General features: G+C 41.6%; 1 protein-coding gene and 1 non-coding gene across 2 annotated transcripts in view; both read right to left on the bottom strand.

The window, feature by feature from the left end:
- LOC139406268 (anoctamin-1-like) overlaps nucleotides 1-8,067 on the bottom strand; it is a 297,670-nt gene extending 289,603 nt beyond the window's left edge. The window contains exon 1 of the mRNA XM_071148720.1: nucleotides 7,989-8,067. Coding sequence (XP_071004821.1) covers nucleotides 7,989-8,013 — 25 coding nt within the window. The 5' untranslated portion in view covers nucleotides 8,014-8,067. The remainder of the gene's footprint in view (nucleotides 1-7,988) is intronic.
- A 12,517-nt stretch (nucleotides 8,068-20,584) lies between these two features.
- On the bottom strand, nucleotides 20,585-20,656 carry trnat-ugu (transfer RNA threonine (anticodon UGU)). The gene has a single exon. It is a non-coding gene; the product is annotated as a tRNA-Thr (tRNA).
- Nucleotides 20,657-21,628: the final 972 nt, after the last annotated feature.

The raw sequence follows: 21,628 nt of genomic DNA, 5'->3' as shown, positions 1-21,628 counted from the left end.
CCAACTCTATCCACCAACAAGAAACCAACCAGCTCTAACTCTATCCACCCAACAAGAAACCAACCAGCTCTAATTCTATCCACCCAACAGTAAACCAGCCAGCTCTCACTCTATCCACCCAACAGAAAACCAGCTATAACTCTATCCACCCAATAGGAAACCAGCTATAACTCTATCCACCCAATAGGAAACCAGCTCCAACTCTATCCACCAACAAGAAACCAACCAGCTCTAACTCTATCCACCCAACAAGAAACCAACCAGCTCTAATTCTATCCACCCAACAGTAAACCAGCCAGCTCTCACTCTATCCACCCAACAGAAAACCAGCTATAACTCTATCCACCCAATAGGAAACCAGCTATAACTCTATCCACCCAATAGGAAACCAGCTATAACTATCCACCCAACAAGAAACCAACCAGCTCTAACCCTGTCCACCAACAGTAAACCAGCCACCTCTAGCTCTATCCACCCAACAAGAAACCAGCCAGCTCTCACTCTATCCACCCAACAGAAAACCAGCTATAACTCTATCCACCCAATAGGAAACCAGCTATAACTCTATCCACCCAGTAGGAAACCAGCTCTAACTCTATCCACCCAACAAGAGACCAGCCAGCTCTAAATCTATCCACCAACAAGACACCGACCAGCTCTAATTCTATCCACCGATAAGTAATCCAGCTCTATCTCTAACCACCCAAAAGGAAACCAGCTCTATCTCTCACCTCCAACAGGAAGGTTGGCTGGGTAATGGGTAAAACAAATAGCAAATAGGCAAATAGTAGACATGGGTCAACAAACAACAAATAGTAGATATGGGTCAACAAACAACAAATAGTAGAGATGGGTCAACAAATAGTAGAGATGGGTCAACAAACAACAAATAGTAGAGATGGGTCAACAAACAACAAATAGTAGAGATGGGTCAACAAACAACAAATAGTAGAGATGGGTCAACAAATAGTAGAGATGGGTCAACAAACAACAAATAGTAGAGATGGGTCAACAAATAGTAGAGATGGGTCAACAAATAGTAGAGATGGGTCAACAAACAACATAGTAGAGATGGGTCAACAAACAACAAATAGTAGAGATGGGTCAACAAACAACAAATAGTAGAGATGGGTCAACAAACAACAAATAGTAGAGATGGGTCAACAAATAGTAGAGATGGGTCAACATAGTAGATATGGGTCAACAAACAACAAATAGTAGAGATGGGTCAACAAACAACAAATAGTAGAGATGGGTCAACAAACAACAAATAGTAGAGATGGGTCAACAAACAACAAATAGTAGAGATGGGTCAACAAACAACAAATGGTAGAGATGGGTCAACAAACAACAAATAGTAGAGATGGGTCAACAAACAACAAATAGTAGAGATGGGTCAACAAACAACAAATAGTAGAGATAGGTCAACAAATAGTAGAGATGGGTCAACAAATAGTAGAGATGGGTCAACAAATAGTAGAGATGGGTCAACAAACAACAAATAGTAGAGATGGGTCAACAAACAACAAATAGTAGAGATGGGTCAACAAACAACCAACAATAGAGATGGGTCAACAAACAACAAATAGTAGAGATGGGTCAACAAACAACAAATAGTAGAGATGGGTCAACAAACAACAAACAGTAGAGATGGGTCAACAAACAACAAACAGTAGAGATGGGTCAACAAACAACAAATAGTAGAGATGGGTCAACAAACAACAAATAGTAGAGATGGGTCAACAAATAGTAGAGATGGGTCAACATAGTAGAGATGGGTCAACAAACAACAAATAGTAGAGATGGGTCAACAAATAGTAGAGATGGGTCAACAAACAGTAGAGATGGGTCAACAAACAACAAACAGTAGAGATGGGTCAACAAACAACAAATAGTAGAGATGGGTCAACAAACAACAAATAGTAGAGATGGGTCAACAAACAACAAATAGTAGAGATGGGTCAACATAGTAGATATGGGTCAACAAACAACAAATAGTAGAGATGGCTCAACAAACAACAAATAGTAGAGATGGGTCAACAAACAACAAATAGTAGACATGGGTCAACAAATAGTAGAGATGGGTCAACAAACAACAAACAGTAGAGATGGGTCAACAAACAACAAATTGTAGAGATGGGTCAACAAACAACAAATAGTAGAGATGGGTCAACAAACAACAAATAGTAGAGATGGGTCAACAAACAACAAATAGTAGAGATGGGTCAACAAACAACAAATAGTAGAGATGGGTCAACAAATAGTAGAGATGGGTCAACATAGTAGATATGGGTCAACAAACAACAAATAGTAGAGATGGGTCAACAAACAACAAATAGTAGAGATGGGTCAACAAACAACAAATAGTAGACATGGGTCAACAAATAGTAGAGATGGGTCAACAAATAGTAGAGATGGGTCAACAAATAGTAGAGATGGGTCAACAAACAACAAACAGTAGAGATGGGTCAACAAACAACAAACAGTAGAGATGGGTCAACAAACAACAAACAGTAGAGATGGGTCAACAAACAACAAATAGTAGAGATGGGTCAACAAACAACAAATAGTAGAGATGGGTCAACAAATAGTAGAGATGGGTCAACAAACAACAAATAGTAGAGATGTGTCAACAAACAACAAATAGTAGAGATGGGTCAACAAACAACAAATAGTAGAGATGGGTCAACAAATAGTAGAGATGGGTCAACAAACAACAAATAGTAGATAAGGGTAAACAAACAACAAATAGTAGAGATGGGTCAACAAACAACAAATAGTAGAGATGGGTCAACAAACAACAAATAGTAGACATGGGTCAACAAATAGTAGAGATGGGTCAACAAATAGTAGAGATGGGTCAACAAACAACAAACAGTAGAGATGGGTCAACAAACAACAAATAGTAGAGATGGGTCAACAAACAACAAATAGTAGAGATGGGTCAACAAACAACAAATAGTAGAGATGGGTCAACAAATAGTAGAGATGGGTCAACAAACAACAAATAGTAGAGATGTGCCAACAAACAACAAATAGTAGATATGGGTCAACAAACAACAAATAGTAGAGATGGGTCAACAAATAGTAGAGATGGGTCAACAAACAATAAATAGTAGATAAGGGTCAACAAACAACAAATAGTAGAGATGGGTCAACAAACAACAAATTGGCAAATGTGATTAGAGTTGTTGTGGTTTGTGTGTGTGTGTGTGGGGGGGCTCAATTGTGTGCGTGCGTGTTTGTGTTTGTGTGTGATAACCTATAAGCGTCTTTACCCTCTGCCTTAGGGGAAGTGAACTAATTGTCACAGCAGGAGTTTTAACTCTTTATCACCACATGCAAACACACCCACACACAATTACACGCATGCATACACACCCACACATGTCATCACACAGCAGAGCAGAGGTTGTATCCCAGTATTAGAGGGGAAAAGAGCAGCAGCATTCTCCTGGAATAGAGAAGATTAACTCACACACACCCTGCTGCTATTAACAGACACGAAACCCTGCTCATAGTCAATAACATTAACTCACACACACCCTGCTACTATTAACAGACACGGAACCCTGCTCATAGTCAATAATATTAACTCACACACACCCTGCTGCTATTAACAGACACGGAACCCTGCTCATAGTCAATATCATTAACTCACACACAGAGTGGGTAGTTTCCCTAAAGATACTGTAATCTGTGACACCAGCCATGAGTCCAGGACTGTACAATATTCTACATCAACACCTGAGAGACACTAAGGTGACAACCGGCGACAGCAGACACCTGCATAGCGGATGTTTTGTGGCCTGCGTTGGAGCTGTGAATTCGGTGAGCAGCTGCTCTTGCTAACATTGCCAAGCCACATCCATTCCACTCCTGTTAGGGTTAGTGTAGGATACATATAAATAATTACACTCAAATGAAACATCATTACACTAAATAATGAGGATTTCTATCATCCTAATGGAGGAGTAGGTACTCCTATCATCCTAATGGAAGTGTAGATTACATCTATCATCCTAATGGAAGGGTAGATTACATCTATCATCCTAATGGAGGTGGAGATTACATCTGTCATCCTAATGGAGGAGTAGATTACATCTGTCATCCTAATGGAGGAGTAGATTACATCTATCATCCTAATGGAGGAGTAGATTACATCTATCATCCTAATGGAGGAGTAGATTACATCTATCATCCTAATGGAGGTGGAGATTACATCTGTCATCCTAATGGAGGAGTAGATTACATCTGTCACCCTAATGGAGGAGTAGATTACATCTATCATCCTAATGGAGGAGTAGATTACATCTATCATCCTAATGGAGGAGTAGATTACATCTATCATCCTAATGGAGGAGTAGATTACAACTCACGTTCCAGTGTTCAAATTTGTAAAAAATAAAAACAATTTAAAAAAGGCTGCATAGGATTTCTGTTAATGTAAATAGCAATGTTGTGTTAAGTATAATGCAGGGAGCCACCTGTGGATTTCACATATATTTATGAATATAATACCAGTATAGTACTGTAAAGTGTATTTAGTATGCTGTAGTTCTGTAGCTAACCCTGTGTCCCTGTAGGGTCTAGGATGTTTCCAGACATATATTTATTACTGTTCTGATCCAAGATGGCGTAGCAGTGCAGACGTGGATTGTTGTCCTCTCGTTTACTTTTTGTATTTTTCGTCTTTTTTGAATATATTCCATTTTATTTTTCAATATCCTTTTCCATTTTTAAATTAAATATACCTTCCGGTAACCCGCCTCACTCAATGTGACACGGCCCCCAAAACAATTTAGACCCTATAGCCAAAACTTTCATCAGAAGGTAGCCAGCTAATTAGCTAAGTTACTAGCTATTTAGTCATTGTTAGCCACTGCTAGCGGCCTTTACCCTCTGCACAGACCCCAGCCATTTTTTTAGCCTGGATAATACGTGCCAGCCTCGGACTGTTTTTCTCCACTACAACACCAGATTCCTGCCGTAAACCCTGGACCATTGATCATCACAGCTAGCTAGCTGCCACTGAGTGACCCAGCCCCGAAGCTAGCCCTGAGCCAGGCGCATCTCCCGGCTAGCAAATGAAATTACCACAACTACAATACCTCTTTCCCCATCTGGCCCGGTCCCTTCGTCTACACGGCGCCCCGCCGTACCACCACGACTGGTCCGCAGACGTAATTCCATCAGCTGTGCCTTCAACCGGCCTTTGCCAGATGTTGGAGCAGAAGCTTCTACCTACCCGGCCTGCTAACTTTAAACGCTGTGTCTCCCGCGTGCTAGTGTAGCAACGCCTACCTAGCGGCTTCCCTGTTCCTTCTATTGCTGCCCCCTGGACCCTATGATCACTTGGCTACATAGCTGATGTCTGCTGGACTGTTAATTTATCACAGTACTTCACTTTGTTTCTTTGTTTATCTGTCGGCCCCAGCCTCAAACTCAGGCCCTAAGTGTAGTTCACCGACACTCTCTGTCCATTCATCGCTATTTTACCTGTTGTTGTTGACTTTAGCTGATTTGCTGTTGTTCTCTTACCCGTTGTTGACTTAGCTAGCTCTCCCAATCAACACATGTGATTGCTTTATGCCTCGCTTTATGTCTCTCTTAAATGTCAATATGCCTTGTATACTGTTGTTTAGGATAGTTATTATTGTCTTAGTTTACTGCAGAGCCCCTAGTCCCACTGTACATGCCTCAGATACCTCCTTTGTCCCAATTCCCACACATGCAGTGACCTCACCCAGTATAACCAGCGTGTCCAGAGATGCAACCTCTCTTATTGTCACCCAGTACCTGGGTTTACCTCCACTGTACCCACACCCTACCATACCCCTGTCTGCACATTATGCCCTGAATCTATTCTACCATGCCCAGAAATCTGCTCCTTTTATTCTCTGTCCCCAACGAACTAGATGACCAGTTTTGCTAGCCTTTAGCCGTACCCTCATCCTACTCCTCCTCTGTTCTTCGAGTGATGTGGAGGTAAACCCAGGCCCTGCGTGTCCCCAGGCAATCTCATTCGTTGACTTCTTTAATCGAAAAAGCCTTGGTTTCATGCATGTTAACATCAGAAGCCTCCTCCCTAAGTTTGTTTTACTCACTGCTTTAGCACACTCCGCCAACCCTGATGTCCTTGCCGTGTCTGAATCCTGGCTTAGGAAGGCCACCAAAAATTCTGAGATTTCCATACCCAATACAACATTTTTCGTCAAGATAGAACTGCCAAAGGGGGAGGAGTTGCAATCTACTGTAGAGATAGCCTGCAAAGTTCTGTCATACTTTCCAGGTCTATAACCAAATAGTTTGAGCTTCTAATTTTAACAATTAATCTCTCCAGAAATAAGTCTCTCACTGTTGCCGCCTGTTATAGACCCCCCTCAGCTCCCAACTGTGCCCTGGACACCATATGTGAATTGATTGCCCCACATCTATCTTCAGAGTTCGTTCTGTTAGGTGACCTAAACTGGGATATGCTTAACACCCCAGCAGTCCTACAATCTAAGCTAGATGCCCTCAATCTCAGACAAAATATCAAGGAAACCACCAAGGTACAACCCTAAATCCGTAAACATGGGCACCCTCATAGATATTATCCTGACCAATTTGCCCACCAAATACACCAATGCTGTTTTCAATCAGGATCTCAGCGATCACTGCCTCATTGCCTGCATCTGCTATGGGTCCGCGGTCAAACGACCACCCCTCATCACTGTCAAACGCTCCCAAAAACACATCTGCGAGAAGGCCTTTCTAATCGACCTGGTCCCGGTATCCTGGAAGGATATTGACCTCATCTCATCAGTCGAGGATGCCTGGTAGTTCTTTAAAAGTAATTTCCTCACCATCTTAAATAAGCATGCCCTTTTCAAAAAAAGGGCAGCTAACCGATCGCTGCAGCTGTACATAGTCCATCTGTAAATAGCCCACCCACCCTACCTCCTCATCCCCATACCTCATCCCCATATTGTTTTTATTTACTTTGCTGCTCTTTTGCACACCAGTATCACTACTTACACACCATCATCTGCTTATCATCATCTGCTCATCTATCACTCCCTCCAGTGTTAATCTGCTAAATTGTAATAACTTTGCTACTATGGCCTATTCATTGCCTTACCACCTCATGCCATTTGCACACACTGTATATAGACTTTCTTTTATTATATTGTGTTATTGACTGTACGGTTGATTATTCCACGTGTAACTCTGTGTTGTTTCTGTCGCACTGCTTTGCTTTATCTTGGCTAGGTCGCAGATGTAAATGAGAACTTGTTCTCAACTAGCCTACCTGGTTAAAAAAAGGTTAAATAAATAAATAATAATAATAATAATAATATAGTACCAGTATAGTACTGTAAGGTGTAGTTAGTATGCTATAGTCCTGTAGCTAACCCTGTCACTGTAGGGTCTAGGATGCTTCTAGACTTATATTTATTAATATAGTACCAGTATAGTACTTACTGTAAGGTGTAGTTAGTATGCTGTAGTTCTGTAGTTAACCCTGTGTTCCTGAGTGGTCTGGATGTTTCCAGACATATATTTATTAATATAGTACCAGTATAGTACTGTAAGGTGTGGTTAGTATGCTGTAGTTCTGTAGTTAACCCTGTGTCCCTGTAGGGTCTGGATGTTTCCAAACATATATCTAGTAATACAGCTTTAATTTAACACCACCATAACAGGTGTCTTGGTCACCACGGTAACAGGTCTGTGTCTGTATGCAGGCAGATGGCTGGATCAGCACCCTGCTGCACCTGGCCTCTCTCACCAAGTCTCACCTCCCTCTCTCTCTTCCTTGCCCTCTCCTTCCCTTCCCCGTCCTGTCACTAACACTAACCCTCACCCAGCCCCGAAGGATTTAAACAACTACAGCCAGAACACACCCAAACTGACAGTCTCCATTCCTTTCTTTATCTAAAGTGAAAAAAGGAGAGGAGAGAGGGAGCGAAAGAGGAGAAGAGAAAGGCACAAGGAGTACTCACCAGAGCGCAAGGAGGACCTGTTCATTGCGATGGTGACGCAGAGAGAGAAGCTTGAGGCAAAATGAGATGGAGGACAAACTGCTCGCTCCCGTCAGATGGCTTAACGAGGCGCGGTCTGGAGGCTAATTCCCCTGGGGGGATTAGGAGTAGACTGGACACACAGACAACACCTACACACTACCCCCAACACACTACACCCTACACAATTATACTTCCCCTACACACTACCCCCTACACTCTACCCTACACACCACTACACACCACCCCCTACATACTTATACTACCACTACACACCACCCCTACACACGACCCTACAAACCACACCCTACATACTTATACTACCACTACACACTACCCCCTACCCCCTACACACTACCCCCTACCCTACACACCACCCCCTACATACTTATACTACCACTACACACTACCCCTGACACACTACCCTACACACTACTATACACCACCCCCTACATACTTATACTACCACTGCACACTACCCCCTACACACTACCCTACACAGTACTACACACCACCCCCTACACACTTATAATACACCGACACACTATCACTACACACTACCCCTACACACTTATACTACCCCCTACACACTAATACTACCATGTACACACTACCACCTACACACTACCCCCTAAACACTTATACTACCCCCTGCACACTACCCTTTACACACTTATACTACCCCCTACACACTACCCTTTGCACACTACCTCTTACTCACTTATACTACCCCCTACACACTACCCCTGCACACTTTTAAAAAAATGTAACCTTTATTTAAGTAGGAAAGTCAGTTACAATGACGGCCTACCAAAAGGCAAAAGACCTCCTGCGGGGACAGAGGCTGGGATTAAAAATTTAAAATATATAACATATACAGTAAATATCGGACAAAAAACGCATCACGACAAGAGAGACAACACAACACTACATAAAGAGACACCATGACACTACATAAAGAGAGACCTAAGACAACAACATAGCAAGGCAGCAACACATGACAACACAGCATGGTAGGAGCACAACATGGTAGCAGCACAAAACATGGTACAAACATTATTGGGCACAGTCAACAGCACAAAGGGCAAGAAGGTAGAGGCAACAGTACATCACGCAAAGCAGCCACAACTGTCAGTAAGAGTGTCCATGATTGAGTCTTTAAATGAAGAGATTGAGGTAAAACTGTCCAGTTTGAGTGTTTGTTGCAGCTCGTTCCCGTCGCTAGCTGCAGAGAACTGAAAAGACTAGCGACCCAGGGATGTGAGTACTTTGGGGACCTTTAACAGAATGTGACTGGCAGAACAGATGTTGTATGTGGAGGATGAGGGCTGCAGTAGATATCTCAGATAGGGGGGAGTGAGGCCTAAGAGGGTTTAATAAATAAGCATCAACCAGTGGGTCTTGCAACGGGTATACAGAGATGACCAGTTTACAGAGGAGTATAGAGTGCAGTGATGTGTCCTATAAGGAGCATTGGTAGCAAATCTGATTGCCGAATGGTAAAGAACATCTAGCCTCTCGAGAGCACCCTTACCTGCTGATCTATGGTCATCTGAATTAGGGTTAGTTTGGCAGCTGGGGTGAAAGAGGAGCGATTACGATAGAGGAAACGCCTGCAGCGTTGATATGTGCTGAGAGAAGGACAGTGTACTGTCTAGCCATACTCCCAAGTACTTGTATGCGGTGACTACCTCAAGCTCTAAACCCTCGGAGGTAGTAATCACACCTGTGGGGAGAGGGGCATTCTTCTTACCAAACTACATTACCTTTGTTTTGGAGGTGTTCAGAACAAGGTTATGGGTAGAGAAAGCTTGTTGGACACTAAGAAAGCTTTGTTGTAGAGCATTTAACACAAAATCCGGGAAGGGGCCAGTTGAGTATAAGACTGTATCATCTGCATAAACTGTTGAAGTCGGAAGTTTACAAACACTTTAGCCAAATATATTTAAACTCAGTTTCACAATTCCTGACATTTAATCCTAGTAAAATTCCCTGTATTAGGTAATTTAGGATCACCAATTTATTTTAAGAATTTGAAATGTCAGAATAATACAAGAGAAAATTATTTATTTCAGCTTTTATTTCTTTCATCACATTCCCAGTGGGTCAGAAGTTTACATACACTCAATTAGTATTTGGTAGTATTGCCTTTAAATTGTTTAACTTGGGTCAAACGTTTCGGGTAGCCTTCCACATGCTTCCCACAATAAGCGGGTGTTTGTAGACCTCGTTGCTCGCACTAGCTTTTTCAGTTCTGACCACACATTTTCTATAAGAACTGAGGTCAGGGCTTGTGATGGTCACTCCAATACCTTGACTTTGTTGTCCATTTTTCCACAACTTTGGAAGTACTGCATGCTTGGGGTCATTGTCAATTTGGAAGGCCCACTTGACACCAAGCTTCCTGAATGATGTCTTGAGATGTTGTTTCAATATATCCACATAATTTTCCATCTTCCTGATGCCATCTATTTTGTGAAGTGCACCAGTCCCTCCTGCAGCAAAGCACCCCCACAAAATGATGCTGCCACCCCCGTGCTTCACGGTTGGGATGGTGTTCTTCGGCTTGCAAGCCTCCCGTTTTTTCCTCCACACATAATGTTGGTCATTATGGCCAAACAGTTCTATTTTTGTTTAATCAGACCAGAGGACATTTCTCCAGTTACAAACCGGAGTCTGGCTTTTATGGCGGTTTTGGAGCAGTGGCTTCTTTCTTGCTGAGCGGCTTTCAGGTTATGTCGATATAGGACTCATTTTACTGTGCATAAAGATACTGTTGTACCTGTTTCCTCCAGCATCTTCACAAGGTCATTTGCTGTTGTTCTGGGATTGATTTGCACTTTTCGCACCAAAGTACGTTAATCTCTAGGAGACAGAACGCATCTCCTTCCTGAGGGGTGTGACAGCTGGGTGGTACCATGGGGTTTATACTTGCGTACTATTGTTTGTACCAGATGAACGTGGTACCTTCAGGCATTTGGAAATTTCTCCCAAGGATGAACCAGACTTGTGGATGTCTACATTTTTTTTCTTTGGTCTTGGCTGATTTCTTTTGATTTGCCCATGATGTCAAGCAATGCGGCACTGAGTTTGAAGGTAGGCCTTGAGATACATCCACAGGTACACCTCCAATTGACTCAAATGATGTCAATTAGCCTATCAGAAGCTTATAAAGCCATGACATCAAGTTAGTGTCTGTAAACTTCTCACCCACTGGGATTGTGATACAGTGAAATAATGTGTCTGTAAACAATTGTTGGAAAAATTACTTGTCATGATTAGAGTAGATGTCCTAACCAACCAGTTCTAACTCTATCCACCAACAAGAAATCAGCCAGCCCTATCTCTATCCATCAACAAGAAACTAGCCAGCTCTAACTCTACTCACCAACAAGAAACCAGCCAGCTCTCTCTTTTCACCAAACAGGAAACCAGCCAGCACTAACTCTATCCAATCAACAAGCAAACAGCTTTAAATCTATCGACCCAAAAGGAAACAAGTTCTAACTTTATAGAAACAACTGAAAAACAGATCTAACTCTAACCACCCAACTGTAAAGCAGCCCTAACTCTAACCACCAATAGGAAACCACTTCTAACTCTGTCCACCAAACAAAAGAACAGCTCTAACTCTAACCAGCCAACACAAAAGCAGCTCTAACTACAACCACTCAAATGGTATTTTCACGCTGGTATGAAGTGTATGTAAACTTCCGACTTCAACTGTAAATGGATGAGAGAACTTCCTACTGCCTGAGGGATGTTGTTGATGTAAAGGGAGAAGAGCGTGGGGCCTAGGATTGCGCCTTGGGGTACTCCCTTGGTGACAGGCAGTGGCTGAAGCAGCAGATTTTCTTACTTTATACACTGCACTCTTTGAGAGAGGTAGTTAGTAAACCAGGCCAAAGACACCTCAGAGACACCAATATTCCTTAGGCGGCCCACAAGAATGGAATGGTCTACCGTATCAAATGCTTTGGTCAAGTCAAAAAAAATAGCAGCACAACATTGCTTAGAATCAAGGGCAATGATGACATCATTGAGGACCTTTACACATCCATAACCTGAGCGAAAACCAGATTGCATACCATAGAGAATACTATAGACATCAAGAAAGCCAGTCAGTTGATTATTGACATTTTTCCAACACTTTTGATAAACAGGGCAAAATAGAAATAGGCTAGTACAAACCGTGACTGCCTTCCAAGCAATGGGAACCTCCCCAGAAAGGAGAGACAGGTTAAAAAGATCGGAGATAGGCTTGGCGATGATATGGGCAGCAACCTTAAAGAAGAAAGGGTCTAAACCATCTGACCCAGATGGCTTTTTGGGGTCAAGTTTCAGGAGCTCCTCTAGCACCTCGGACTCAGTGACTGCCTGCAGGGAGAAACTTTGTAGCGGGGCAGGGGAAAAAGAGGGAGAAGCATCGGGGATAGTTGCATTACAAGGGGTGGGAGATGAGGAAATGTTGGACGGGCAAGTAGGCATGGCCGAGTCAAATAGGAATAATGACTTAATGAAGTGGTGATTAAAGAGCTCTGCCATGTGCTTCTTGTCAGTAACAACCACATCATCAACTTTAAGGGACATGGGCAGCTGTGAGGAGGAGGGTTTATTCTCCAGGTCTTTAACCATTTTCCAGAACTTCTTGGGGCTAGGCTCACAGAGAGAGAACTGCTCCTTAAAGTGGCTAAATTTGGCCTTCCGGATAGCCTGACATGGGCAGCTGTGAGGAGGAGGGTTTATTCTCCAGGTCTTTAACCATTTTCCAGAACTTCTTGGGGCTAGGCTCACAGAGAGAGAACTGCTCCTTAAAGTGGCTAAATTTGGCCTTCCGGATAGCCTGAGTGCACTTATTTCTCATTTTCCTGAACGAGATCCAGTCAGCCTGAATATGCCTGCGCCAAGCCTTTTGCCAAATGCAATTCTTGAGGTGGAGTAACTCTGCGAGATCACGGTCGAACCATTAGTTGAACCTGTTTTAAAATATTATTTTCTTTATGGGGGTGTGTTTGTTAACAATACCACTGAAAATATCAAAAAAGAATCCAAGCTGATTCTATACCGTTTTACAGCCAGTTCATGAAGGAAGACTTGCTCATTAAAGTTTTTTAAGCAAGCGTCTATGACAAATCAGGACAGGTCGTTTCACTGAGCAGCCATTACAAACACAGATTGTAAAACAATGATCACTAAGTTCATTACAGAAAACACCAGACTGATACCTAACATCATGATAACATCAAGGAGAGTAGGCTTTTCTGGGTGAATGGAGTCATACCTTGTGGGATTGGTAATAATCTGAGAAAGATTTTGGGAGTCCCATTGCTTTAGGACCTGGTCAGGTGGTTTAAGCATGTTCCAGTTTAGGTCACCTAGCAGGACAAATTCAGACTTGGTGTAAGGGGCCAGGAGAGAGCTTAGGGCAGGTAGGGTACAGGCCGGTGCTGATGGAGGACGATAGCACCCAGCAACAGTCACCAAAAGCTGTTTGAAAATGTAATACTTTAAACCAGCAAATCAAATTGTTTGGGGACAGACTTGGTGGAGACATCTGAGCACTGAAGGTGATCCTAGTAAAGATTGCCACTCCCCCACCTTTGGAAGATCTCTCTTGCCGAAAAAGGTTACAACCAGAAAGGTTAACATCAGTATTCAAAACACTTGTTACTTTCCCCAGTTTCTGTGTTGTGGTTTGTGTATTTGTATGTATGTGTGTGTTTCAGGATGTCTGCCTGAATTCCCCCAAGCAGCTAATTGTTTGGCTCCCATTGCTAATTGGACAGCTGTATCCCATTAGACTCCTTCTTCCAGCTATATAAGCCAGTGTTCTGTTGCTCAGAAGAGAGATGAGGGTGATATCCTGTGTTGGTTGTTGTTAGGAGAGAGCTGATTAGTATGTCCTATGTTGGTTTTTGCTGAGAGACAGGTTTTTGTGAAGTATTTTGTAACGGTCCTGCGGAGGGATGTTTATGTCCAAAGGACTGTTTTGATTATTGAACTTGTTTGTACTTTTCTGTTTAATTTGTTCCCAGGGGGGAAGGGGAAGGCACCTAGGGAGTGCTTAGGCAAGAGGCCTGCGGGCATACATATCCTGTAGTATTCACTGTGTATACACACTAGGTAAGACCTGGGCGGACCACCACCCTGTGTTTTGGTTAGCGCACCAGGTTAAGTTAAAACCTTTTAGGGATAGGGGGCAGCATTTTCACTTTGGATGAATTGCGTGCCCAAACTGAACAGAAAACACTCTGAAGTTTCTAAAACTGTTTGAATTATGTCTGAGTATAACCAAACTCATATGGCAGACAAAAACCTGAGAAGAAATGCAAACAGGAAGTGAGAAATCGATTTTCAAAACAGTGCCAATTGAAATCCGTTAGTAATGGATGTGCATGCACTTCCTAGGGCTTCCACAAGATGTCACCGTCTTTAGATTCTGGTTGTAGGATTCTACTATAAAGGAGATTCTCATAGGAGCTCTTTTACTGAGTGGTCTGCAGAAAGCCTCGGTCTCATTACGCATGGTCACGAGAGAGTATGCTCTTGTTCCAATGCTTTTCCTCAGACAATTACATTTTCCGGTTGGAACCTTATTGATGATTAATGTTTAAAACATCCTAAATATGGATTGCATACATCATTTGACTTGTTTCTACGACCTGTTAAAACCTCTTCATCCTACCCCCTCCTTTTTTGAAAATTCTGTTAAAAATCGCGCAACTTTTCAGCGTCCTGCTACTCATGCCAGGAATATAGTATATGCATATGATTAGTATGTGTGGATAGAAAACACTCTGAAGTTTATAAAACTGGTTAAATCACGGCTGTGACTATAACAGAGCGTGTGTTTCATTGAAAAACGCAAGAAAAACTGCTCTCTGAAAGCAAAAAATAATTTCCATAAGTCACTTCCACCAGTTGTTAAAGGAGAACAGAATTTAATGGGAATTTGCCTGCACCATCTACAAATTCCGCACGATGGCGCCATTGTACTAATTTTCAATCGAATTAATTGTTGGAAAATCCATCTGTCTGACCCCAAGTTCTCCAGTCTTCACCCGGATGCAGTTTAGCGAGAGATCAGATTGCATTGTTGTTGAAGTGAGGACCTATTGAAGAGACATCGCCCTGTAATCGTTTTGATAGATTATAAACGTTTACTAATACCTAAAGTTGGATTACAAAAGGATTTCGAAGTGTTTTGTGAAAGTTTATCGTCGACTTTTTTAATTTTAAAAAATTACGCAGCGTTTAAAAACGATGAATTTTTCTGAATGACACTACTTCTATACAAAGCTATTTTGGGTATATATGGACCGATTTAAACGAAAAAAAGACCCAATAGTGATGTTTATGGGGCATATAGGAGTGCCAAGAAAGAAGCTCGTCTAAGGTAATGAATGTTTTATATTTTATTTCTGCGTTTTGGGTAGCGCCGTCTATCGCAAAATCTGTTGTTTACGTGTCGAGCTGGCATTTTGGGGGGTGCATGCTATCAGATAATAGCTTCTGATGCTTTCGCCGAAAAGCATTTTAAAAATCTGACTTGCTGGCTAGGTTCACAACGAGTGTAGCTTTAATTTAATACCCTGCTTGTGAATTTTGATCAAGGTTTGAGTTTTAACGAGTACATTTAGCATTTAGCGTAGCGCATTTGCATTTCCAGGTGCCTACTTGGGACATATGCGTCTCAAGTAGGAGCAAGAAGTTAAGGAACTTTTTTAGTTTTTGTCTGAAGGAATTGCTCATGCCTCATGACGATGGATTACTGGGCTGAACATGCTAACAAGAAGTGGCTAAATGATGGGCTTTATGGAACAAATCAGTCATTTATTGTCGAACTGGGATTCCTGGGAGTGCCTTCTGATGAAGATATTCAAAGGTAAGTGAATATTTATAGTGCTTTTTGTAGCTTCTGTTGAAGCCAAAATGGTGGCTATTTCTTTGGCTACTTTGGGTTCTGAGCGCTGTTCTCAGATTATTATTTTTCTGTAAAGTTTTTTTGAAATCTGACACAGTGGTTGCATAGAGGATAAGTTTCTTTAACCTCTTGGATCTCTAGGGGCGTTATTTCATTTTTGGATAAAAAACGTTCCCGTTTTAAGCGCAATATTTTGTCACGAAAAGATGCTCGACTATGCATATTATTGACCGTTTTGGAAAGAAAACACTCTGAAGTTTCAGAATCTGCAAAGATATTGTCTGTAAGTGCCCCAGAACTCATTCTACAGGCGAAACCAAGATGATACGTCAACCAGGAAATTAGCAGAATCTCTGAAGCTCTGTTTTCCATTGTCTCCTTATATGGCTGTGATTGCGCAAGGAATGAGCCTACACTTTCTGTCGTTTCCCCAAGGTGTTTGCAGCATTGTGACGTATTTGTAGGCATATCATTGGAAGATTGACCATAAGAGACTACATTTTCCAAGTGTCCGCCTGGTGTCCCTGCGCCGAAATTGGAGCACAAAGCCAGGTCCAATTATTTTTCCATTTGAGAGCAAGGAGAAACCAGGCTTCCACGAAGGATATATCATATCAAGAGATATGTGGAAAAACACCTTGAGGATTGATTCTAAACCACGTTTGCCATGTTTCAGTCGATATTATGGAGTTAATTTGGAAAAAAGTTCGCGTTTTGAGGGCTGAATTTTAGTTTTTTTTTTTTTTTTTTTTAGCCAAATGTGATTCTAATACACAAAGAATCTTTTTGGAAAAACTGAGCATCTGCTATCTAACTGAGAGTCTCCTCATTGAAAACATCAGAAGTTCTTCAAAGGTAAGTTATTTTATTTATTTGTTTTCCTATGGTTGAAAAGCATATTTTGAAAATCTGAGATGACAGTGTTGTTAACAAAAGGCTAAGCTTGAGAGATAGCATATTTATTTCATTTCATTTGCGATTTTCATGAATAGTTAACGTTGCGTTATGGTAATGAGCTTAGGTCTATAAATAGAATCCCGGATCCGGGTTTGGTCGTCGCAACAGGTTAATTCTGTGAATAACACTTGCATTTTTATTAATGTTTATTGTGAGTATTTCTGCCAAATCACAGGATGTTTTGGAATCAAAACATTACTGCACATAACGCGCCAATGTAAACTGAGATTTTATATATATACATATGCACATTATCGAACAAAACACACAATACATGTATAACATGATGTCCTATGAGTGTCATCTGATGAAGATAATCCAAGGTTAGTGATTCATTTTATCTATATTTCTGCTTTTCGTAACTCCATCGTTGGCTGAAAAAATGGCTGTGTGTTTGTGACTTGGCTCTCTATTATATTATGACAGAGACAGTAGATCAGGCTGGTCTGTCATAATATAATAGAGACAGCAGATATTATACACTGCTCAAAAAAATAAAGGTAACACTAAAAAAACACATCCTAGATCTGAATGAATGAAATATTCTTATTAAATACTTTTTTCTTTACATAGTTGAATGTGCTGACAACAAAATCACACAAAAATTATCAATGGAAATCAAATTTATCAACCCATGGAGGTCTGGATTTGGAGTCACACTCAAAATTAAAGTGGAAAACCACACTACAGGCTGATCCAACTTTGATGTCATGTCCTTAAAACAAGTCAAAATGAGGCTCAGTAGTGTGTGTGGCCTCCACGTGCCTGTATGACCTCCCTACAACGCCTGGGCATGCTCCTGATGAGGTGGCGGATGGTCTCCTGAGGGATCTCCTCCCAGACCTTGACTAAAGCATCCGCTTTTCCCAGACTAAAGCATCCGCCAACTCCACAGTCTGTGGTGCAATGTGGCGTTGGTGGATGGAGCGAGACATGATGTCCCAGATGTGCTCAATTGGATTCAGGTCTGGGGAACAGGCGGGCCAGTCCATAGCAGCAATGCCTTCCTCTTGCAGGAACTGCTGACACACTCCAGCCACATGAGGTCTAGCATTGTCTTGCATTAGGAGGAACCCAGGGCCAACCGCACCAGCATATGGTCTCACAAAGGGTCTGAGGATCTCATCTCGGTACCTAATGGCAGTCAGGCTACCTCTGGTGAGCACATGGAGGGCTGTGCGATCTCTATTATATTATGACAGACCAGGTAGATCTACTGTCTCTTTTATATTATGACAGACCAGCTAGATGTAATGTCTCTTTTATATTATGACAGACCAGCTAGATGTAATGTCTCTTTTATATTATGCCAGACCAGCTAGAAATACTGTCTCTATTATAATATGACAGACAAGTGTAACAGGGTTATATTGGTGATTCCACTTGCCACTTTATTGTTAAGCCAATGGGTTTTTGGTTTGAGTTTGTTTTGCCTTCACCTACTCAACATGGTATCTTATTGGCTGGTTTGCGTAGCTTGCTTACGAGGGGGGATGTTCCAGTTAGAATCGTCCCAGTGAACAAGCACCAAACCAGCGGTAAGTTGTTGGTTGCAAAGCACTGTACATCAAAAGTGATTTTTATACTCTCAAGTGATAATTTAAATGTACAATTTATATCAAATTGTTTGTAAATGTTATTCGATAAGATGCAGCGGTTTTTGGAGAATATTTGTTGTGCATTTTGTTGTAGAGAATTCCCGCCAGTATTAGCTAGCAACTTACTGTGTCTGGTGGGGGGGTTCATATATTTTGTACAGTGCGTGAGTGCAGAGTTGGATGGTGAGACGTGCATTGCATGACGTGCAATTTTGTGTCGTTCTTATCAGGTACATTGTTAAATATATTATATTGTAATTGTATTATTTTGGTAACTGTCCCAGTGAACAAGCACCAAACCAGCGTGCGTGAGTGCAGAGTTGGATGGTGAGACGTGCATTGCATGACGTGCAATTTTGTGTCGTTCTTATCAGAATAAAGCTACATGACTGGTGCTACATGTTGGAGTTCCGTGTCGATGACTGATTGTACACAACGCAAGACGAGTACTGTTACACAGAGTACTGTCTCTATTATATTATGACTGACCAGCTAGATCTACGTCTCTATTATAATATGACAGACCAGCAAGATCTACTGTCTCTGTCTCTATTATATTATGACTGACCAGCTAGATCTTGTAAATTTTTCTGAACCGTCTCAGTGCTTCTCCTTCCAATAAGGCGCTTTCCCTTTAATTCCCAATTAAATAGCCAGCATCAGCTGCGCAAAAGTGGGGTTGTGATGGAGACGTGAATGAGGATGTGTTCAACCCTCAGTTCCGAAGCTTCTCTACTCCAGTTTGTTTTTTTTGTCGTTAAACGTGTGTTTTGTAGCCTAATAGAATTTACCCAGGATCGGATCCGCTCTTTGCGTCCGTGGACTACACCTCTCCGTTCTTCATGGCCTTTCTCCGCTGGAGATCTGTTGGCGGATTGGATTGTCTGACTGACCGACTGACTACAACCTTTTTGTATACGGTATTTCATTTGTTTTGATGTCATGTATACGGTGATGATTTATGTAGTTAGTTGTAGTTGAGGACTTAGTAAGAGTTGATACGCTTTAAAGTTCTGTGGTAAAATAATTGTTATATTGATTGTATGATTAATACTGGGTTTACGCTACACTGAATGAACGGACAAACATTGCGTGACAAAAGTCACTTGAGTTCCCTGAACTCCTTCCCTGAACTCCGGGCTGGACTCTTTTTAGGCCCGAGGTACAGGACATTTCTGGAGGAACCAGAACTCATCGTGATATTATTATGTGTGTAATCATTGATGTTGCTAATACAACCCACGCAAAAGAATATAGTTGTTTTTGAAGTTCTTTCCAATGTTGTAAGGGTTTATGAAACGTTTATTTCCATCCTGACTTTTACATAAGTCCTTTGTATTGGTGTAGACTTGACAGACCAGATGGGACTCATTCCCTCCCAAACCAAAAGGAGAAACCAATGTTTTCTCTGGTAGGCACAACCTACCTGGCACCCCTATAAATAATAACCTCAAGTCAAAACCGTTACAATCTACTGTCTCTATTATATTATGACAGATCAGCTAGATTAATTAAAAGGTTGCCAAATTAGGTGATGGCTTTGGGGATGACCAGTGCATATACCTGCTGGAGCACGTGCTACGGGTGGGTGTTGTTATCGTGACCAGTTGTTGGGAAAGTTATGATTAAATGACTGAACAAATCATTTTAAATGGAACTGTAACTAAGTAAACTTCTACTCTGTTTTATTATATCTGATTAACAATATGAGTTCATACGATGGGATTGTGTGACACAGACAAGGAGTAATTAAAGTTAATGAACACCATTCCACCTAGGAAGAAACAAATGGGTTGTGGACTGTGTAAACAGATAAAGTCGTTAACCTATGGTTGAACCTACGGAACTGAGCTCTGGGATTTTTAGATAACTTAGGAATGCCTTATCTATCTTTTCTGTTAATTAGAACTGTCAGCTCAGTGGTGATTGATAATGTTGAGGGGTCAAAAGTTACCTGGGAGTGTGTTAGTAAGTTAGAATTAACTTTTCACCTCTTCACCTTTTCACCTACCGTAGAGGGTTGCCATTTTGAGAACTTTTGTTTTCTTCGAAGTCCTCCAGTGAAAAAACCTTTCCATGGTACCAGCTATCTTTCGGTAAGGCACGGACGGGATTTGAACCCATGCTCTTCGGTTTACAAGACCGACACCTTACCGCTTGGCCACCATGCCACTCTATGCTGCAAGATATTTATCAACATTCTGGAAAGTAGTAGTTGTGTAATGTGAATTTGGCACACAAATAAACTCAGTGGAGAACCTTGGGATTGAACCAAGGACTTCATACATAAATAGCATGCGCTCCCCCTCTGAGCTTCGATCCCATTTTATTTGCAGATAAAATGCTATATTAATACAATGTACTTTTTATATACACCACTCCATTGAAACTACAATGAAATGATAGCAGCAATTCTAAATACAAGCAAGTATGGACAGTCATCTAACCCATGAACTTCAGTTTTTGAAAATGATTCAATTGAAGTTGGCAACCATGCCACTTCTGTTCCATAAATGTACGAACAGGGATTGAACACATGTTCTTCAGATTACAAGAGCAAATTATTTAGCACATCTCTGTTTCCTGCTGAGAATTTCAACATTCTGGAAAGTAGGAGATGGGTCATTGCAAACAAAAATTTTAATGGAGAAGCTGGGGATTGAACCAAGGACCTCATACATGCAAAGCATGCGCTCTACCACTGCTACATCCCCTTTCTGGGAAAGAAAAAAATGTTTCTTATTTTTATTTATTTCACCTATAATTAGTGTTAGGGTTAGTGGGTTAGAGGGTTAGGGTTAGGGTTAGAGGGTTAGGGTTAGGGTTAGGGGGGGGGGTTAGGGTTAGTTTCTAGTTTTGAGTTGCTTGATCCACTTCCATCTCTGACACGTGGAAGCCGAAGGGGGGGGAAGGGAGGGGTGTGAACTCCACATCATATACGCGCGGGACGGAGGGGTCCGGGCGCGGCCGGCCAAAGTAGTAGGCCCCATTGTTGCCCACTTGTAGATTAACCCGTTGGTTGGGTTAAAAGACTCTGTCTGTAGGGTTAGGTATAGTTTTTAGAATGGTTAAGGTTAGGTTTAAGGTTAGGGTAAGGTATAGTTTTTTAGAATGGTTAAGGTTAGGTTTAAGGTTAGGGTAAG

The sequence above is a fragment of the Oncorhynchus clarkii genome, chromosome 4, assembly GCF_045791955.1.
Source record: "Oncorhynchus clarkii lewisi isolate Uvic-CL-2024 chromosome 4, UVic_Ocla_1.0, whole genome shotgun sequence".
Classification (NCBI taxonomy): Eukaryota; Metazoa; Chordata; class Actinopteri; order Salmoniformes; family Salmonidae; genus Oncorhynchus; species Oncorhynchus clarkii.
This window is presented reverse-complemented; position numbering and strand designations above follow the sequence as displayed.